Below are 17,318 nucleotides of genomic sequence, written 5' to 3'. Positions count from 1 at the left end.
AGCGCGGCCCGGCGCCCGCCGTGCTGGTCACCACCAGGTACCGGGCACGGCCCTGCAGCGGCCCCGGCCCCCAACGGCCCCGCGGGGCAGCCCGGCCAGGGAGCGGGGGAACGGGAAAAGGGAAGGGAAAGGAAAGGAAGGAGCGCGGGGCGGCGGAGGCTGAGGGAAAGGAAAGCCGGGTGGTTCTGCCTAGGTTTGCCCCGGGGCACTTCAGCTGTTCTCCGGTTTTCCTGATTTCCCAGCCGGGGCAGATCCCTGGCCCGTGCTCTGTGCCCTTTCCTCTGGTGATAACTCCGGCTGTTCGCCCTCCACTCTGGAGCAGCGTGTGCTGCCGCCCTCCAGGAACAGCTTTTCCGTGTCGGTGTTTGGAGGTGGGCGGGCGGGAATTGGGATTTATCCCGGGCTGTGCAGCGGCCCCTTGGAGGCGCGGTGTCCCCGGTGCTCTGGCTGGGGCCATTCCCCGCATCCTCCTGTGCCCACTCCGGCTGGGAGGCCAGGGCTGGGCAAAGAGACTTTATTCTCCTTTCTCACCTTCTCGAAGCTATGAAGCTATCTATCCCCTGCGTGGCGCAAGGGTTGCTGTTTTCTGATGCATTAAATTTTTAAACCCGATTTTTTCCTAGATGTGGAAAAGGAAGGAGCGCTCCTGTGAAATGTCTCGCAAAGAAAATGCTTATGGCAATCTTTTATAGGGAAATTGATAGAGCACTTTTTTTTTTTTTTTTTTTTTTTTTTTTTTTTTTTTTTTTTTTTTTTTTTTTTTAATTCCCATGAGATATTTGAGACCACATAAAAGCAGTTTCCTATCAGAAGAGACTAGGGAGGCAGGAGTGTTGATTCAGCAAGGTCCTTACCTCCTAGAACATAAATTATGACTATTTCAGTCACTTTAACTTCAAAGCCATTATTTTAATCCTTAAATATTTAGCTATATCAGGGCTGGACTTTCCTTGAAGCAGCAGCCTTGAACCTTCAAATGTTCAAATGCATCTGATGTGTCTAACAGATGTTTTGTAGGACTGATTTTTTTTTTTTTCCAAGTTTAGCCTTGGAAATGGAAATCTGAACACCTAGGTTAATTTTACAGTTTTTAGACTGAAAAAGACCCACTTTCAAATTGTCCCACTGAAACTGGAATGCTTTCAGTGATAAAATTGAGTATATATGTCCATGTTGGATCAAGACTTCAGCAAGTGAACATATTTTCTAGCTTCTGAGGTGAAATAGCTATATAGTTGTGACCTTTTCCACATGCTTGTTTTGGGAATAGGATTCCTAGTTGGTGTGGTAATATAAATCATGGAATCATAGAAAATGCTGAGTTGGATCATTGAATCCAACTCCTGGCGCTGCTCAGAGCATCCCAGGGATCACACCACATGTCTGAGAGCACTGTCCAAACATTTATTGAATCCTGTCAGGTTTGGTGCTGTGATCACTTCTCTGGGGAGCCTGTAAAATCTGTATACTTGTAGTTAGACTATACAGAGAAATAAATTATTTGATGAGTACTTTGCCTTCACTTAACAAATAAAACTAGTTGTATGATTTTTTTTTTCTCCTTTTGTTATGACCAGGGATGTCACAGTTTGGTCCCATGTGGAGAGAGGTTGTTGGAGCTGGGTGCTGCTGGCAGGGCTGACTTTGGCAAGGCAGGAAGCACAGACTGCTCTCCTGGCCACACAGGTGCTGGAATAAATGTTTCTCTGATCGCAACACTTGCATCTGTTATTTTACTTGCTTTCTAGGGGTGGCTATTACCCACCCCCCATGTTGGCCTTTCAGCACAGAAAGCAGATTAATTAAAGTACAAATTAATTATTATATGCAGATCAAAAAAACAGGAGTGAAAACCTGGTTCTTCCGTGAACTATGGAAGCTGCTCAGTTCAGCTGACCTTTTTAGTCTGCACTTCCTCTGTTCTGGGCCAATCCTGCATGATCTGGTTGTGCAATGGTCTGATTCATGCCAGTGTTGCTGATGTAAATGGTGTCCTTGTATTTGGGGGAAGTGATTCCTGTTAGGAAGGCTAACCATGTGCCCAGGTCTCTGATGAACTGTCTGTAGAACAGTCTGTAGTACTGTTTTGTAGACAGAAGTGTAAACTGGAGATAAACTAGATTCAAGTAACAAGTAGAAACAATAAACCTGTGTGTCCAAGTTAAACAACCAGTTTTCTCCTTTTGCTGCTTTTTTTTTTTAAGCTACAGGTGTAAAAATAATAGTGTTTTATGTGAAAAAGGCAGTGAAACTATATTCTGTCTTGGGACTTGCAGGTGCTGGTTCTGTTTGAATAACAATAACAGTATTTAATTAATTGAAACACTAAGGCTGCTTATTTTGAAGGCATTACAAGAACTAGGGTACGCTCTGTCTGTCTCAGCCTCCCTGCTGATTTCTGTTTGTTTGGAATCAGTTTTATATTTAAAAAGAAATTCTGTTGCTATGGAAGAGATAATAGGGCTGGGTTTCCTGTAGGAGATGATAATGAAAGTGATCATAAGGCCTAAAGCAAACAAACAAAAATGTAGCTATTCCCCCTCCCTCTAATCATTTTCCATGACATTTTAGCACAGACTTGGAAAAACTTTAAAAGAAAACCCCTGAGTATAGATAAGGTACTTACTAATTTGGTGACACTTTCAGAACTCTCTAATGCAGCAGCTCTTAGAGTGAAATTGTCATTGTGTCATCTCAGAACATCTGTACATGGTTGGTGTTTTCAGCTAAAGGCCCCTTGAGGATGGTTCACTGGTCATTACTCCTTTAATTCATATCGGAGGTGAAAAGCAGGTTAATTAGTAATTTATACTCTGTGTAAACAGAAGTAGAATCACAGACTCATTTGAGATGGAAAAGACATTTAAGATCTTCATTCCAAGCATTTACTCAGCACTGCCACATCCACCACTAAACCCTGTTCCCAGGTGCCATGTCTACACATCCTTTCAGGGACTGGTAACTCACACACTTCCCTGGCTTAGTAAATCATTCCTGAGTACAAGTGACAGACCTTTTTGCTGCCATAGCTGCAGTCACAACTTTTGAGTGACTGCACATCTGGAGAGCTGTTAAGATCTGATTATTGTGATTATTAGAGAGAGATGCTTCTACTCAAATTAACGTGCAAATGAGATCATATACCAAAATCAATAACGCAGATTTTATTTAGTAAAATGTAAGAGAGAGACAAAGACGTAGAAAAGAGGATGGGGGGGAGGCAGAGAGAGAACAACTAAGTAGAAAGATAATTACTAATTTTGTGGATCCAGCGGTGTTTTGTTGGTCCTTCTTCACCCTTTTTGGTGGTAAGGGTCCCACAAAACATAGTTTAGTGGGTTAATATACATTCAAGTATGTGTGGGCATGGCCAGGCAGCTCCCCTGCAGGGGGTAGTTTTGCTCTGTCTTTTGTTACACTGTGAATCATGTACAGTCCTCTGATGGAAGGCCCCAGAAATAAATCTGGGGGTGCTTTGTGTGTCTTTGATGGTTTATGACACTCTTTAAGACATCACAGCTGCCTCTCATGCATGTGTTGTTCAGCCTGTTATGCCCCATCAGAAGGGTTAAATACCCTCAGGCCTACATGTGAGTGTGAATGTCCTGTGCTCAGTGTGTCTCTTCTTTTGAGTCTGTGGACTATGGTCTCCTCCAGTCAGAGCTGACCTTCAGCACAGTTGCTGAGCTGGCCTTCTCCATGGACTCCTTGCAGCATTACACTCTTCTCCCCCAGCCTTGTTTACCTCTCCTTAGGTTTGAGATAACTTGGACAATAGTACCACCTTTATCTTATCTCAAGTCCTCATCAGGTGGCTTAATTTACTGTCCATATTTCCAGGAATTCACAGGAGCAAATTTGGGGTGGAGGCATCAGTGGTTGCAAATGAGGAGTTGCTTCTTTATATAGTCTGCCACAGTGGGCAAATCCTTTGGTGATCTTAACAGTGTTTAAGACTATTGTGATCTGTAAGTCTCTTTTAAAGCATATCCTCTGCTGCAGGTATATTCTAAAAAACTCCAGATCCAGCTGATTTTACTGGCAGGTGCCCTTAGAGTCAGCATTTTGGCTGCCACTGAAGGAGGCAGAGTTCCAGATGATGGTTGTTACTTGCAGATCCCACAGGCTGCTGTGTAAAGCCAGGCACCTGTGTAGTCACACATAGGCACTAATGGTCCTATTTTGGAGCCAGCCACGTGTAACTGAGAACAAAATTTTGTCTAGATGTGTAAAGTGAACTCCTTGACTGGCAGAATATGAGAAGAGAATCAGAACAGACAGAATAGCATCATCAAAACACTGGAGATGACAGAGATGTTATTAAAGCCCTAGTGCTTTAAACATGGCTTGCAAAGAGGATTTGGCACAAAACTGGGTCTGTTTCCTTGTTTTTTGTTATCCTATTAAGAACTCTCAAGATACTCTCTTTAAAAGGCTTTTTTTCAGGCTTTGAATTAGAGATTCAGAGGTTGCCTCCTTGGGGAAGCTCAAGTTTCATAAGAATTGGTCAAGTTTTGACATGATGAGAGGAATCTTACTTTGTTTGAAACTAGATTGTTTAAGCCTCTTGAAAGTGTATATTAAGTTCTACACATTGTGTATCCTTAGGTGAAAGGGGACCTCTGTTAATGAATATAAACTTCCTGAAGGAAGAGGCAAGAATTCCACAAGAACTCTGCAGTCTGCAGGAAATCCAGGGAAGATAGAACTTAATCCTCATGGTTAAAGTTTTAAAAGGCAGAAAAAATGTTTAATGATCCTAGTTTGTTTTTCTTTTAAATGATTCCTTTTGATTTCTCTAAAAAGCATTCACTCACACATAGGAGGGGTGTACTCAGAGGGTATTCAGTCTTCTGGATGGTGAACTTCTGATTCTGCCAGAATACATGTTTCCAGGGATAGCAAGTGTTCTGTGGTTTGACATAGGGTAACTTTGGGGAAAGGATCATTGATCAGTTTTGATTTTCAGGCTATTGAAACAGACTATTTATTTCATTAAACATACGATTCAATGCTCCAACAGCAACTGCTTGGTCTTACTCCTGATGTGTGAACACTCTAACATGATCCGGCATTCCTCTTGCAAAAATGTCATAAATATTTTCAGGTGGCAATCCAGGGGGAAGGTGGCACCACAGTTCTGTGGATCTGAAATGGTCAGGAGGAAAAAAATGCATGGAATAAACTGCAGCAGCAGCTCCCCTGTTGCATTTTCCTCCAGGAGGAGCCATGGGTGGTTATGACTGCTGGCAACTCTCAGAGGTTAATGTGTGGTTGTCTACTTTAACTGAATATGAAAGGACAGGTAGTTCTGTTTCCAGTAGGATTTTCTATGGGAAAGCCAAGATTTGGCTAGTGTGTCCATTAGGCTGTTTGGCAACAAGACTGTGTATCAGACAGTCAAAACCAGAAGGTAGCTCTGAGGGATCATGTCCTTCTTTAACTTGCTCAGTCCTGATGTTTGTCTGATTTTCCTCAAGGACCTTCACAAATGGAAACTGTGATTGGCCCATCAGTCTCCTCCAGCAGCTTCCTTTGTATTTCAGCTTTAAACCAGTTCCCTGGTTGGCTCTTCACAAACCTCAGGTGGTTCCTGTGCTCCTTCTTTCTTTCATGGCACCTTTCAGCTATTGTCTCTGTCATTCCTGGGAATGTGCTTAGATAAAGGAGAGGTGGATAGGGCTCAGCATGAATCACTATGTCAGTGAAAGTCAGACCTTTCTCTCAAAATAAACCTGATGAGAGATTGTGAGATCTTCTCACCTGCCATGCTGGGTTAAGAACACTTTTTGTTCCTGTGAGTGAAGTTTCTGTACTGAATGAATCCACATCTCTTCACAGAAATGCTGTGTTCCTGGCATGTTGCCTGCAGTGGCTCATGGCAGGTGCTTTGGGATGGAATATAGGAAACAAGTCATGTCCCAATTCGTCTTGTTGCAGAGTAGGAAGTGCTGAGGGCAGGGTCTGTCTGATGTCTTGTTCCAGTGAGAGCCTTTACATTGAGTTTCTTGGGCTTCTTACTGGGAGAGGGACAGTTAAAAGTCTTTGTGCCAGTCCCTGAACTCTGTGTATTTTCTTCCCTAGGCAAATTCAGAATACACACACGGGGCTGGATTTGTCAGTGCCAGAATACCAGGAAATCCGTGGGAAGATGATGTCTGGCCATGTCGAGTATCACATTGTTGTTGTTACTCGACTGGCTGCCTTCAAATCAGCAAAGCACAAGCCTGAAGATGTGGTTCAATTTATGGTAAGTATTTAATCAGACCTGTGTTAGTGATCACTTTCTTAATCAGCTTTGATTATTTCTGTCATGATGTAGCAGATGCTTCATCATCAATCACAGCCTCTCCAGGTCAAGGTCCTTGGTAGGACAACACAGTCTGTACCATTTCTGCCATTCCTATTCCGTTATGTGTATTCCATTATCCACACAGTAATTGAACTTTTTATTCCAGGAGCTGAAAGTGAAGATGCCTGTTCTTGTCTTTAAGGCATTTTTCATTATGGATCAACAAGTAGAAACCAATTAAGCTTTTTGTAAATTCTGCTACAAATTAGTTTCTCCAATATATGTATCAGTACTAGATTTCCTACAGAAACACAAAATAAATATACGGGAGCTTATGTGAATGGGTCTATTACCTAGACACAGCTTTTAAAATCCTTAGTAAGAGAGGTTTACAAGGAAGTGTCCATATAAAACATTTTTTAGCTGGATTGTCTTTTTCATTATACCTGCAAAGTAAAGGTTTGAAAATGCAGCACATGACTTAAAACAGGTGATATAAATCTCACCTATGGCATGTGCACATCTACTTAAGCCGTTGCCCCTGGGACTCTCTGTCAAGCTGATGGGAAAGGTGTGTTTAGGGTTTTCTGTTTGATCTTCTTTAGCTGCCTGCTGAACCACTCTCAAGCAGTGCATTTCTCTGTCCATTGACCATAAAGAAACACGCCCTGTTTCATGCTGTGAACATCTGCTCTTTTCAGATTCTTTGGCAATAACTGTAATGTCAGAGTGATGTGAATGTGTGGTTACCTGGTAGACCATGACCTGTATTGTAACTCACACTTCACAGAAGATAGTTGATAAAAGCCTATTTAAATAATCCGATTTGCAGATAAACATCTGTCAGTGTTGAAAAGAAATGCTTTACAACAAATAAGATTGCCTGCATTTATTCCACACTTTGTGCTATATATAACTATGGTAAAAGCAGCAATGCTGGCATAGGAGTCTGTTCTGTTCTCCCTCCTCATCCCTGACTGCTTGTTCTCACTCCTGCAGTGTTTCCTTTTGTGTGCCAGAGTCATGTGGCTATTCCATAATGTCAGCTGAGGAACTGCTCCTGGCTAAAAATGGGTATTTTGGAGCTTGTTATTCAGTACTGATTTACACCTGTTCTTGAGCCTGTGAGTTGCACAATTGCATTCAAGTTTCTTTTAGGACAAGGAAGGCCCAGACATGGGCAGATAAGAGAAGGGGATGTGCAGTTGCTTTTTTTCATGCATCAGTGCCTGTTTGTATTATGTAATATTTCCACACAGCTCTGTGGAAGAAAAAATCTGGTGACACCTGAGATGTTAGACTGGGCTGTCATCATTTAACTTCATTTTGCATCATTTAAGAATAAGTTAATAAAATCAGCTTGTCTATAAAGAGGAGAGACAGGCTTTGTACTGCAGCCCCTCTGCTTGCTGAGGTTGTCTGTTCCCATGTCTCTCTCTGGGATTTTCAGCACTCAGTTGCTCTGCTCAAGTGAAATGAACCTCCCTGATTTCTCCTCTGGTGAGGCCTCCTGACATTTCATTCTTCATAAAGAAGAAAACTGGTGGAGCCTGACGAGAATAACATTTATCTCATCAGTTACATTTTTTTCAGCTGACTAAATATGATATATTATATAGTTTGTTGTGTGAGAGTAATTTAAAACCGTGAGCTGGGAGGTTGAGGATGGATGCTTTCCATCGATTCATTCCGATGAGTCTTGTCTGTATGTATTACTGGAAGGAACAGAGGGATTCACCTGTCGTAACTTATCTCTCTCGAAGTTGGATATTTTAATCTGAGTCTGTCCGTGCTTGTGTGGTCAGTGGGGAGAAGGGGAATGATGTGACTCATCCTCTGGAAATGTCTCTCTTCTTACACCATAAAGAGAAAGTATCTACATTTTAGACAGCTGCAGTGAGGGGCTTCAATTCCAGGCTGAAATGCGTGAGGGTCAGTAGAGTGGCACACAAATCGCTGTGCACACTCAAAGATGTCCTGGGATTTTCTACCCGGCCTTCAGCAAGGCTGTGGGTTTCCTGTAGATCTTGTGTGATATTAGCCTGCTGCACACAAGCCCCTTGGATACCCCAAATCATCTCAGATGGCATGGGATGCCTTTTTTCTGGGCAGAACAGTCTGCTCTCTATAATTCAATGCCTGCATTTGGTTTTCTGAACTGCCATCCCCATCAGTGCAGTGCTGTTGAAAAGGATGTAGCTGAGCACCTGTGGGGTGGGGGAACCCCTTTTGCATGACATAAAGATCTGGTACCATTTGAGAAACCCTAAATTACCATAGCTGTGTGCATAGGGCTGTGTGACAGAGGAGATAAAGGCGTTCGCACTGCCCTGAAACAGCGCGGAGAATTCGGTGCAGCATCCAAGGCACCACTGGCTGCCTGTGTTCATGTGATTCAGCTTCAGTCACACTTCACCACAATGTCATTTTACCAATGACTGTCATGGGAGCTGAGACACCTCGTGCTTGCAGGCAGATGGGTTAACCTGGTGGCTGCCAGGGAAGGCAGGTTGCCCCAGGATGAAGGGGTCTGTCTGAGGGCAGGGTCTGTCTGATGTCTTGAGTAAACTGTCCATATTTCCAGGAATTCACGGGAGCACATTTGGGGTGAAAGCATCAGTGGTTGCAGATGAGGAGTTGGTTCTTTATACAGTCTGCCACAGTGGGCAAATGTGTCTGTGAGTGCCCTGTTGTGCTGGATGCTGGAGCAGCACAAGCAGGAGCTGTGACCCTTCCCCAGAGGGTTTGAGAGGAAGTGTAAGAAGAGCCTGAGGAACCTGAGGAGAGGCAGAGATGAATGAGGCTGCAATGGGCAGCAGATCGAGCACATCAGATCTGTATCACAAAGCAGAGTGAGATGAGACATAAGAAAGAGGAAGAAGGAACTACTGTGTGCCAGTTCTGGAGCAGAATGGGAGAGGGGTCTTTTTTTTTGCTTTTGTTGAAACTGCCAAATTGGAGGAGGGAGCCAGCGTCATAGCGCTGGGGCGACATGTAGGTTAGAGAAGGTAGGATTTTCCTTGTCTCTGTGTACCAGACACAGAGACTGGCTTGTCCCAGTTTTGGCCGGCTCAGTTGGGAGCCCGGTCCTGTTCTGTGGCCGCCCCTCGCCCTGTCCTGTCCCGAGGCCTCAGAGGAGGCGCCGGGCCCTGGGGGCTGCACCGCGCGCGGCGGGCGCTGGGCGGCAGCAGAGAGCTCCGGGCTCCAGCCGCTCCTCTTTTCCCGGGAAAGGAGGGCGGGCACGGCAGAGGTGTGCTCTGGGGTGGCTGTGTCTCCGGGATCGAGCCATAGGATCATTTGGGGTGGGAAACAGCCTTTAAGATCACTGACCCAGCTTTTGACAGATCACCACCCTGGCAACTATGCTGAGCATCAAGTGCCGTGTCCAGACATTTCCTGAATGCCTCCAGGGATGGTAACTCCACCACCTCCCTGGATAGTCCGTTCCAATGTTTAAGGACCATTTCCATGAAGAAATTCCTTCTGATGTCCAACCTGAACCTCCCCTGGTGCAGCTTGAGTCCTGTCATCCTGTCAAGACGGAGAGATGTGTTAAGGCCCTGTGACAAAACCCAGATGAACGTCAAAAAGAGATTTCAGATCTCACCTGTGGAGCCTTTACTGTGGACCTAAACAATCTGGAGTGCCCTGTTCCCTAACCTTAATAGGACTATGCAAAATCGGCATCATGACACCTCTAAATAAATGTTTGTGAACCATTAACAGGAGAAGAAATTCACTTCTGTGCTGACATTCAGGTGTAAATTCTTAGAAACTGGAGGGATTTTTTTTAATTTAAAGAAATGCTAATTGTAAAATAGAGCAAATGGGTTGTAGAACTGCATAACCTTCAGGTTATATTTGATAATTAAAGGAAAAGTCAGTTGCATTTCTTTCAAAGGTCAGGATACTCTTGTACTATCGAAAAAGGGAAATTGGTTTTCTCTTTGGAACTGCTACCAAGGTGATATTTAATTATTGCCTGTAGATTTGCCATTTGCTGTGACAAAAAGAAAAGGCTTTGCTTTTCTTAAAGGCATTTCTTCCAGCCACACCCTAGCTTTTTTAGCAATTAAATTCTCCCTTCACAGCCTTATTAAAAAGCCACCCAGCCTTTAGTGCCTTCTCTTTGTATCTGCATCCAGTTTGATTCTTCTGTACGAGTTATTTGTTAGTCAAGTTTTTTCTTTTTCAAAGGTGAACAAATAACTACTGATGTTTGACAGGCATAGCACAATTTAGGGAGGCATTTACTATAGACCTATCTTCCCCTCTTAAAATGAGGGAATGCAATGAGTACAATGAGTACGTGGGTGTGTATTAATTTATGTTTTCATCATCGCCTTTTTGCATATGTTGGCTTTTTTGGGGGGGGTGTTTTTTTTTTTTTTTTTTGGGTCTCAAAATCTATGCATTGGAGTTGCTTTTTCCTGACCATACAGGTATGTTGTGAAGATAAATTCCTTCACCTTATGGTTTCTGTTATGTGAGAGAGGATGGAAAAAAATCATGCTCAGTGTAGCAGTAGATTCAGGAGCCACTAAGGATTCATGTTGACTAAAAAGAAATATTAGAGTTCTTGCTCTTCTACTGGGCAAAACAGATGAGGAGAACAGCATGTGGTCATGTAATTAAAATCTACCATAATGCTTACCCACGGGGTCACCAAGCAACATTAATTCTGGTATGGCTTGAATTGAGAGTTTCCAAGTGAAAGCTTGGGTTGTGCTGCCTGGGAGGAGGAGTGCTTTTGATTCCTGTACCCAAGGCTAGTGGTTGTTTTAAAGAACAGAGATGCTGGATCTCTCTTTTCGGACAGTGTTAAGAAGTGGGCTTTATAAGAATAAAGTCACAGTAGCCCTGGGTTTCAAGAAATACTGTCAAATCAAGTGTGCTCTTTGTTGGGTGCACTGGCTGGCAAAAGGGCTCAAATTGGCTCTAAGATCTCCATTTTGTTGAAATACTTGGAGTAGATATAAAGCATATATGAAGACAAGTTTGAGGTCAGAAATGGGGCAGTAAAAGGAGCTTTGAAGGGAAAGGAGGCATTAAATAGCATTAATACTGAGTGGGATCAAATTGTGCTCACAACTGCAAGTCCCAGGCTCGTATCCTACAGCCATTCCGGTGTGTACTTTCATGCCTGAGGCCCTTGGGAAGAGGGGGGCAAGGCACATGCATGAGATTTGAGGGATTAGCAGCAAACTTCAGACTTTCACTTTGAACTTCATGGTGATTTTCTTAACCTTCTAGCTGTACTTGATCACATTAAACTTATTTATTTGTTCCCAGTTAAAAAAAAAAAAAAAAAAAAAAAAGCATTCAACCCATCCCTGTCTGTCTTTTAAGTTCTGCGTTGAATGTTAATTGTTACAGGCAAATAAGGTCTTGACCTGGCAAATGTGCACATGCTTTGCTGTATTTGCATGATTAACTCTTTTGAAGTGAAGCAGATTGAGCCTTTGATATTGTGACTTGACAGAACTCCTTGAAGCATATGCACTCAGGCTTACTTACAGGTGGTGGGTGTTTAGCTCCACAGTGTTCACAGAGTTCAGTTAGAGGCATGGAGGGGGAGAGGATAACTGCAGGATCAAGACCTGGAGGAATTACAGGCAGCAGAAGAAAAATATTTGAATATTAATCAAATGGAACTTTGTTTACTTAATAGGATTGATAAAATAGGGTTTAGAGCAGTGCTTATTTTTTATTCTGACATTTTGGGCCATAGGATCCATCAACAATTTTCAAAGGGCTGTAAGTGATAACCAGGAAAGGCAAGATTTAATTTTGTTACATGCTGATGCACCTTTCTCCTGGAAGACTGACAGAAAATGTCAAATTGAAAGGGTCCAAAATTGTTGTGGTAGAGCAGTGCTTTCTGACTGGAAAGGTGTGAGAATGCTCTGCATCATGTCTGGCATTTGACTTATAAAAATGCACTCTGTGGGACCTGTCTGGCACTTGGGTAAGGCCTCTGTGCTGCTGCATCCAGCTCTGGGCTCCCAAGTACAGGAACAGCATGGACCTGTCAGAACAGATCCAGAGGAAGGGTACAAAAGTGGTCACAGAGCTGGGACAACTCTCCTGTGGGGACACTGAGAGAGCCTGGAGAAGGCTCCAGGGTGACCTAAAGAGGCTGTAAGAAAGCAGGAGGGGGACTGGTGACAAGGATTTGACTGGAATTGACAAGGGGGAATGACCTTAGGCTGAAGAAAAGAAGGTTTAGGTGAGATGTAAGGAAAAAATTCTTGACTGTGAGGGTGCTGAGACACTGGAACAGGTTGCCCAGAGAAGCTGTGGCTGCCCCATCCCTGGAATTGCTCAAGGCCAGGTTGGAGGGTGCTCTGAGCAACCTGGTCTAGTGGCAAATGTCCCTCCCCATAGAACTGGATGATCTTTAATGTCCCTTCCAACCCAAACCATTTGGTGAATCTCAGTGCACCAGTCTGGAGCTGTTGGGCTCAGCCAGCCTTACCACTGCATTCCCAGCACCAAACCCAAGGTAAATCTGGCAGCAGAGCTGAGCGAGGGTGTCGAGGAGCCCGTGGCTGCAGAGCTGGAGGCACAGGGACAGTGGGTGAGGAGCCCCGGCTGAAGGGGCCAGCACTGGGCTTGGGTAGCAGGGAATAGTTTTGTCTGGAGGTCTGGTGGGGTGTTCCAGCAGAGGGCATCCCGGCACCGCTGGATATTGGCCTGCCCGGTGTGCTGCGGGCTCTGGGAAGGACATTAGTATGCTTTGGAGCCTGTGCTGCCACACTTGGTATTCCGTGTCGTGTGTGCATTCCCGGCGTTGTTGTTCAAAGCCCACGCAGATCCACAAAGGCGCAATTAGTGATGGGGTGCGAGGGTGTGCATTTGCTTTAGGTTTGGTGGTGTAATTAGACATAAATTGAGATTTATGAATAATTTACAGGCTTTGATAGAGGAGGAATGAGAATTAAGTGGGGAAAGAAATAAGTTTGTGTATCTCAGTTCAGTGTTAGAGTATTTTAAAAAACTGTTTTGGCATAATCTTGATTGGCTGCTGTCTTGTAATGCTTTCAGAAATTAATTTTGTAGTTATTATTGAAATTAATTAGATGTTAAATGTTTTTTTGCAAATCAGACTTATTTTTTTTCCCTGGATGGAGGGTAATGATGTTTATTCTTCTAAAAGAGCACCAGTGAATTCCTTACTGTCCTTACTTTTGTGCTTACATAGTATTTTTGGGAGGGGCTTAGGCATCTATGATGTTCAGAGTGCTGCTGGGACCTAGTGAAATAAAAATGTCCAGCAGTTCAGAAGCTCTGGAATTGTTTTCCCCTCTCTTTTTGGGGTGTCTTTCAGAGGGAATATTATGATGTTCTGGAGCATCTCTATTGCCCTCACTTTAGTGCTTGGTTGCTGAGTGGGATTTCAGATGCCACATGTGGAGCAGATTGTTACCCACATTTAACCTTGGTTGCTTTCACAGGACAAGTCTGAAATTCTTGTTTTTCATTCCCCTGTCGACTCAGGTTGGGTGTTGTGTTTCAGATCTTTCTTACAAAGCTGCTTGCCTTTTCTGACTGGACACTGAACCCACAGTGAACATGGTACAGCTGAAATGCAAATGCTTTTCCAAATCATCTGGCTGGCTTGATAATTACTGTGAAAGGCAGGGAAGCGTGAAAGCTGAGGTGGTTATTGCTCTTTGCGCCAACATCTCAATCAGTGAGCTGGTTGAGGTGTGCCTGTTACTGTCAGGGCCTGCAGGGCAGTTCCCTGGCTTGGAGGACAGCTCACACAGTCTGGCTGCATGTGCAAGATTAAACTTTCTTACCATCTGCAGTGTGCATCAGTACCCAAACTGGCTGCTGACAGGTTTCTCCACCAGGCCAAATCTTGGGCTGAACAGTTACCTGGGGGCATGGTAGCTGCCTAGAGTAGGAACTGTGCCAGACATTGCCAGGTTCCAGTAGACACTGTAAATTAGGTTTCTAGTAGATACGCTCAGGTTCCAGTGACTGGGAATATGCCTGACGCTGTTTAGTTTGCTTGTATAGATGCAGTGTAGGGATTCTGCATTGATCTATAACTCATTTCCCTTCTGTGCTTTTTGTTAGGTCGACTTTCTTTATCACTGTGTTGGTGGGAGAACTCTGCATTACTCCATTACAAGATGTGATGCTTGAATTTCTCCATCTTTCATATCTCATTATGTGCAATACTGCACATACTGCAGTGTTAATTGAGATTTACTCCTTTAGAGTTCAGCAATACATGTTACAGGAGGATGAGAGCTGGACCCTAAAACAGTGTCTGTGTCCTATGCCCTCTACTAGCACTAGGTTTTGGGTTGATTTTTAATCTCTGTATTAATTGAAACAGTTTGGTAGTTTATGGGTCCATGGAGGGCCTTGACAAATACATTATGTGTATAACACCACAGAGCAGGGAAGTCACCCTCATTGCATCTGTAATGTCACTTAGAGGTAGTGTTTTGTTTGTGTGTGGGTTTCGTATATTGGTTTAAGGTACTGAATTCAATACTTAATGTGGCATAAAAGCCACACCTTTTTAAACCAACATTCCCATAGCTATTGCTTTCCTTGTAATATCTTGAGCCTTATTTCTCCTCAGGCTTCCTGTCTTTGTCCACAGAAGGAATGACTCCATTCACTGTTGGCATCTTCTCCCTGTATGAGAACCTTTTAGGCTATGACCAGGTTGTTGATTTTTATTTTCTCATGGATGAACTGAATAGTGAGGGGTCAGCTGAGGTCTTTGCCCTTAGGGTTTTGTGTCATGAGCTCTTCAGGGCAGAACAACGTGACAGTTTTTTAGGCCTAAGCAACCAAAGGGCACTTAGTTGCTTAGAAGCCACCAGGAGTGAGGAATGGGACAGTGGTGCAAAGACATAGGCAGCTTTTGCCACCATATACCTACCTACCTACCTACCTACCTACCTACCTACCTACCAGGGAGGGCTTTTCTTCCCTCCTGTCTCTCAGGACTGGGCATCACTTTTAGTGGACAAGGATTCCTGCCTTCAGAAGAATATCTGGAGGAGTGACCTTCCCAGTATTTCATTAGCTGATGAGTCAGACAAATGGATTCTGGCGATGAACTTTAATTCCATTAAGCAGTGGATTTTAATAACAGAATTAGAAGACCAGCAACAATGCTGGAGGATTCACCAGGTACATAACAGGTTTTTGCTAGGCCATCTGTAAAACTCCTTGCTAATATATGGTTTTCCACTTCCACAGTTAATGTTTCACAGCACTTAAACTGCTGCTTTGCTGTTCTGTCTCTCCTGTAAAGAAATTAACCCAGGCAACACATTTTCATTGCAGGTTTCCAAGAAGTACAGCGAGATCGAAGAGCTGTACCAGAGACTGACAGCACGATATCCACATATTTCTCTTCCTCTCCTGCCCAGAAAAGTTCTCTTTGTGGGGGAATCTGACATCTCTGAACGGAGAACTATGTTCAATGATATAATGAAATTCATCTCCAAAGATGAGGATCTAGCAACAAGTCCTGAGTTACTGGAATTTTTAGGTAACTAACATATGTGAGTGTCCCCTCTCCCATGAATGTGCTTTATGGAAGTGTTAAGTTCTTGACTCGGGTACCCAAAATGAGAGAGTGCCAGAACAAAGGCTGTCACTGAAAATATCCTCATGTGCCTTCACAGTGCTGCACAGTTGTGTTTGTTAGGGTTTTTCCCTCCTTTCAGTGGACACATGCCTCATACAGAGATGTTGATAGGTACCTTCAAAGCAAGCTTTGTGCTATCCCAACTCTGATTTACTGATGTACTTCAGAACATGCAAGTTTAGAAGGCTAAATAGTCGTATGTTGTCAGTGGGGAGATGAACCCTAAAGGGACAGAGCAGGGTCTCCCTTAGTGAGCAACTATTCCATGTTTTATCTGGTTTTCCTGCAAATTATTGACTCTGAGAAATATTTAAATGGAAGACGGATTCTTTATTAGTTAAACACATTCTCTGGCTAGATTTTTGTGGGTTTTTTGGGGTTGGTTTGTTTTGTTTTGTTTTTGTTTATTTTTAATTTTTTTTCTTAGTTTTCCTTAGCCTTATGTCCAGCTCTTGTTGTCTTGTCTAGTGGTTGGTATAATTCCATTCTTATGTCCCTTGGGCATAGCAGGGAGTTACTGAAGGAGTGGAACATAGGAAATCTCTGCTTTTAGTTTAGCTGAGGGCTGCTGAGCAGGGAATACTCCACCCTGGTGCTGTGCAGGATTCTTAGTGGGAGGTTACTTTTAAGTAAGTGAAGTTGCAAGAAGCTAACAAGTGTAAACAACCCATTTTTGCAGAAGAGTCAAGTGTGGCCAGATTAGTTCTGTGAAATTGGCAGCTTCCTAAAGTCAAAGGGGGCAAAGCTGCTTAATGCGCGGCAAGATCCAGGTAGTAAGGTTTTTGTTTGGGTGTTTTTTTTTGTTTGTTTGTTTGTTTGTTGTTGGGGGTTTTTTTGTTTTGTTTTGTTTTTTTTTTTCCCTGGCAGTGTTCTCTTGAAAACAGACCCCTTGCACAGAGAATTCAGAATTCAGGTTGATTGGTCTTTGCATGCTGGTTAATCTAACCATAATGCACATCTGCAGCTAAACTAGGCTGGACTACATTCTGTGGGCAGATTGGGTGCAAGTAATGTGAAATCAAAATTTGCCTTAGAATAATGTAAGTCTTACCCTGATTTGGCAGATGCAGACATGAAAATCTGGGTGAGATGAGTCTCCCATGCCATGGTACTTCAATAGTCAAAATGATGTAACCATGAATTTTATCCATCACAGTTTTCAGTAGCCTTTTTTTAGCGGGTTTCATTATTTTAAATTGCTTCCCTGGACATCCAGAAACTCAACAACAAGGAACCGTCTTCTCCCCATTCTGCTGGCCTTTGCATGTTACAGGTACAGGGAGAAGACTTAGTTTTATGTTTCAGTTGGCTGAATTTCCTGAGCTGGGTGCATCTTGCATACTGAAGGTTGTTAGAACTTCAGGCTTCATTTTTCAGTGTAAACTGAAGAGCTGCTGT

General features: G+C 43.4%; 1 protein-coding gene across 1 annotated transcript in view; it reads left to right on the top strand.

The window, feature by feature from the left end:
• Nucleotides 1–17,318, top strand: part of HS1BP3 (HCLS1 binding protein 3) — a 56,661-nt gene that overhangs the window by 43 nt on the left and 39,300 nt on the right. The window contains 3 exon segments of the mRNA XM_083857761.1: nucleotides 1–37; nucleotides 6,085–6,250; nucleotides 15,614–15,821. The exon segment at nucleotides 1–37 is cut by the window's left edge and continues 43 nt beyond it. Coding sequence (XP_083713887.1) covers nucleotides 1–37; nucleotides 6,085–6,250; nucleotides 15,614–15,821 — 411 coding nt within the window.

Source organism: Zosterops lateralis (genome assembly GCF_965231275.1).
Source record: "Zosterops lateralis genome assembly, chromosome: 3".
NCBI lineage: Eukaryota > Metazoa > Chordata > Aves > Passeriformes > Zosteropidae > Zosterops > Zosterops lateralis.
Note: the sequence above shows the minus strand (reverse complement) of the source record. Positions and strands in the feature narration are given on the sequence as shown.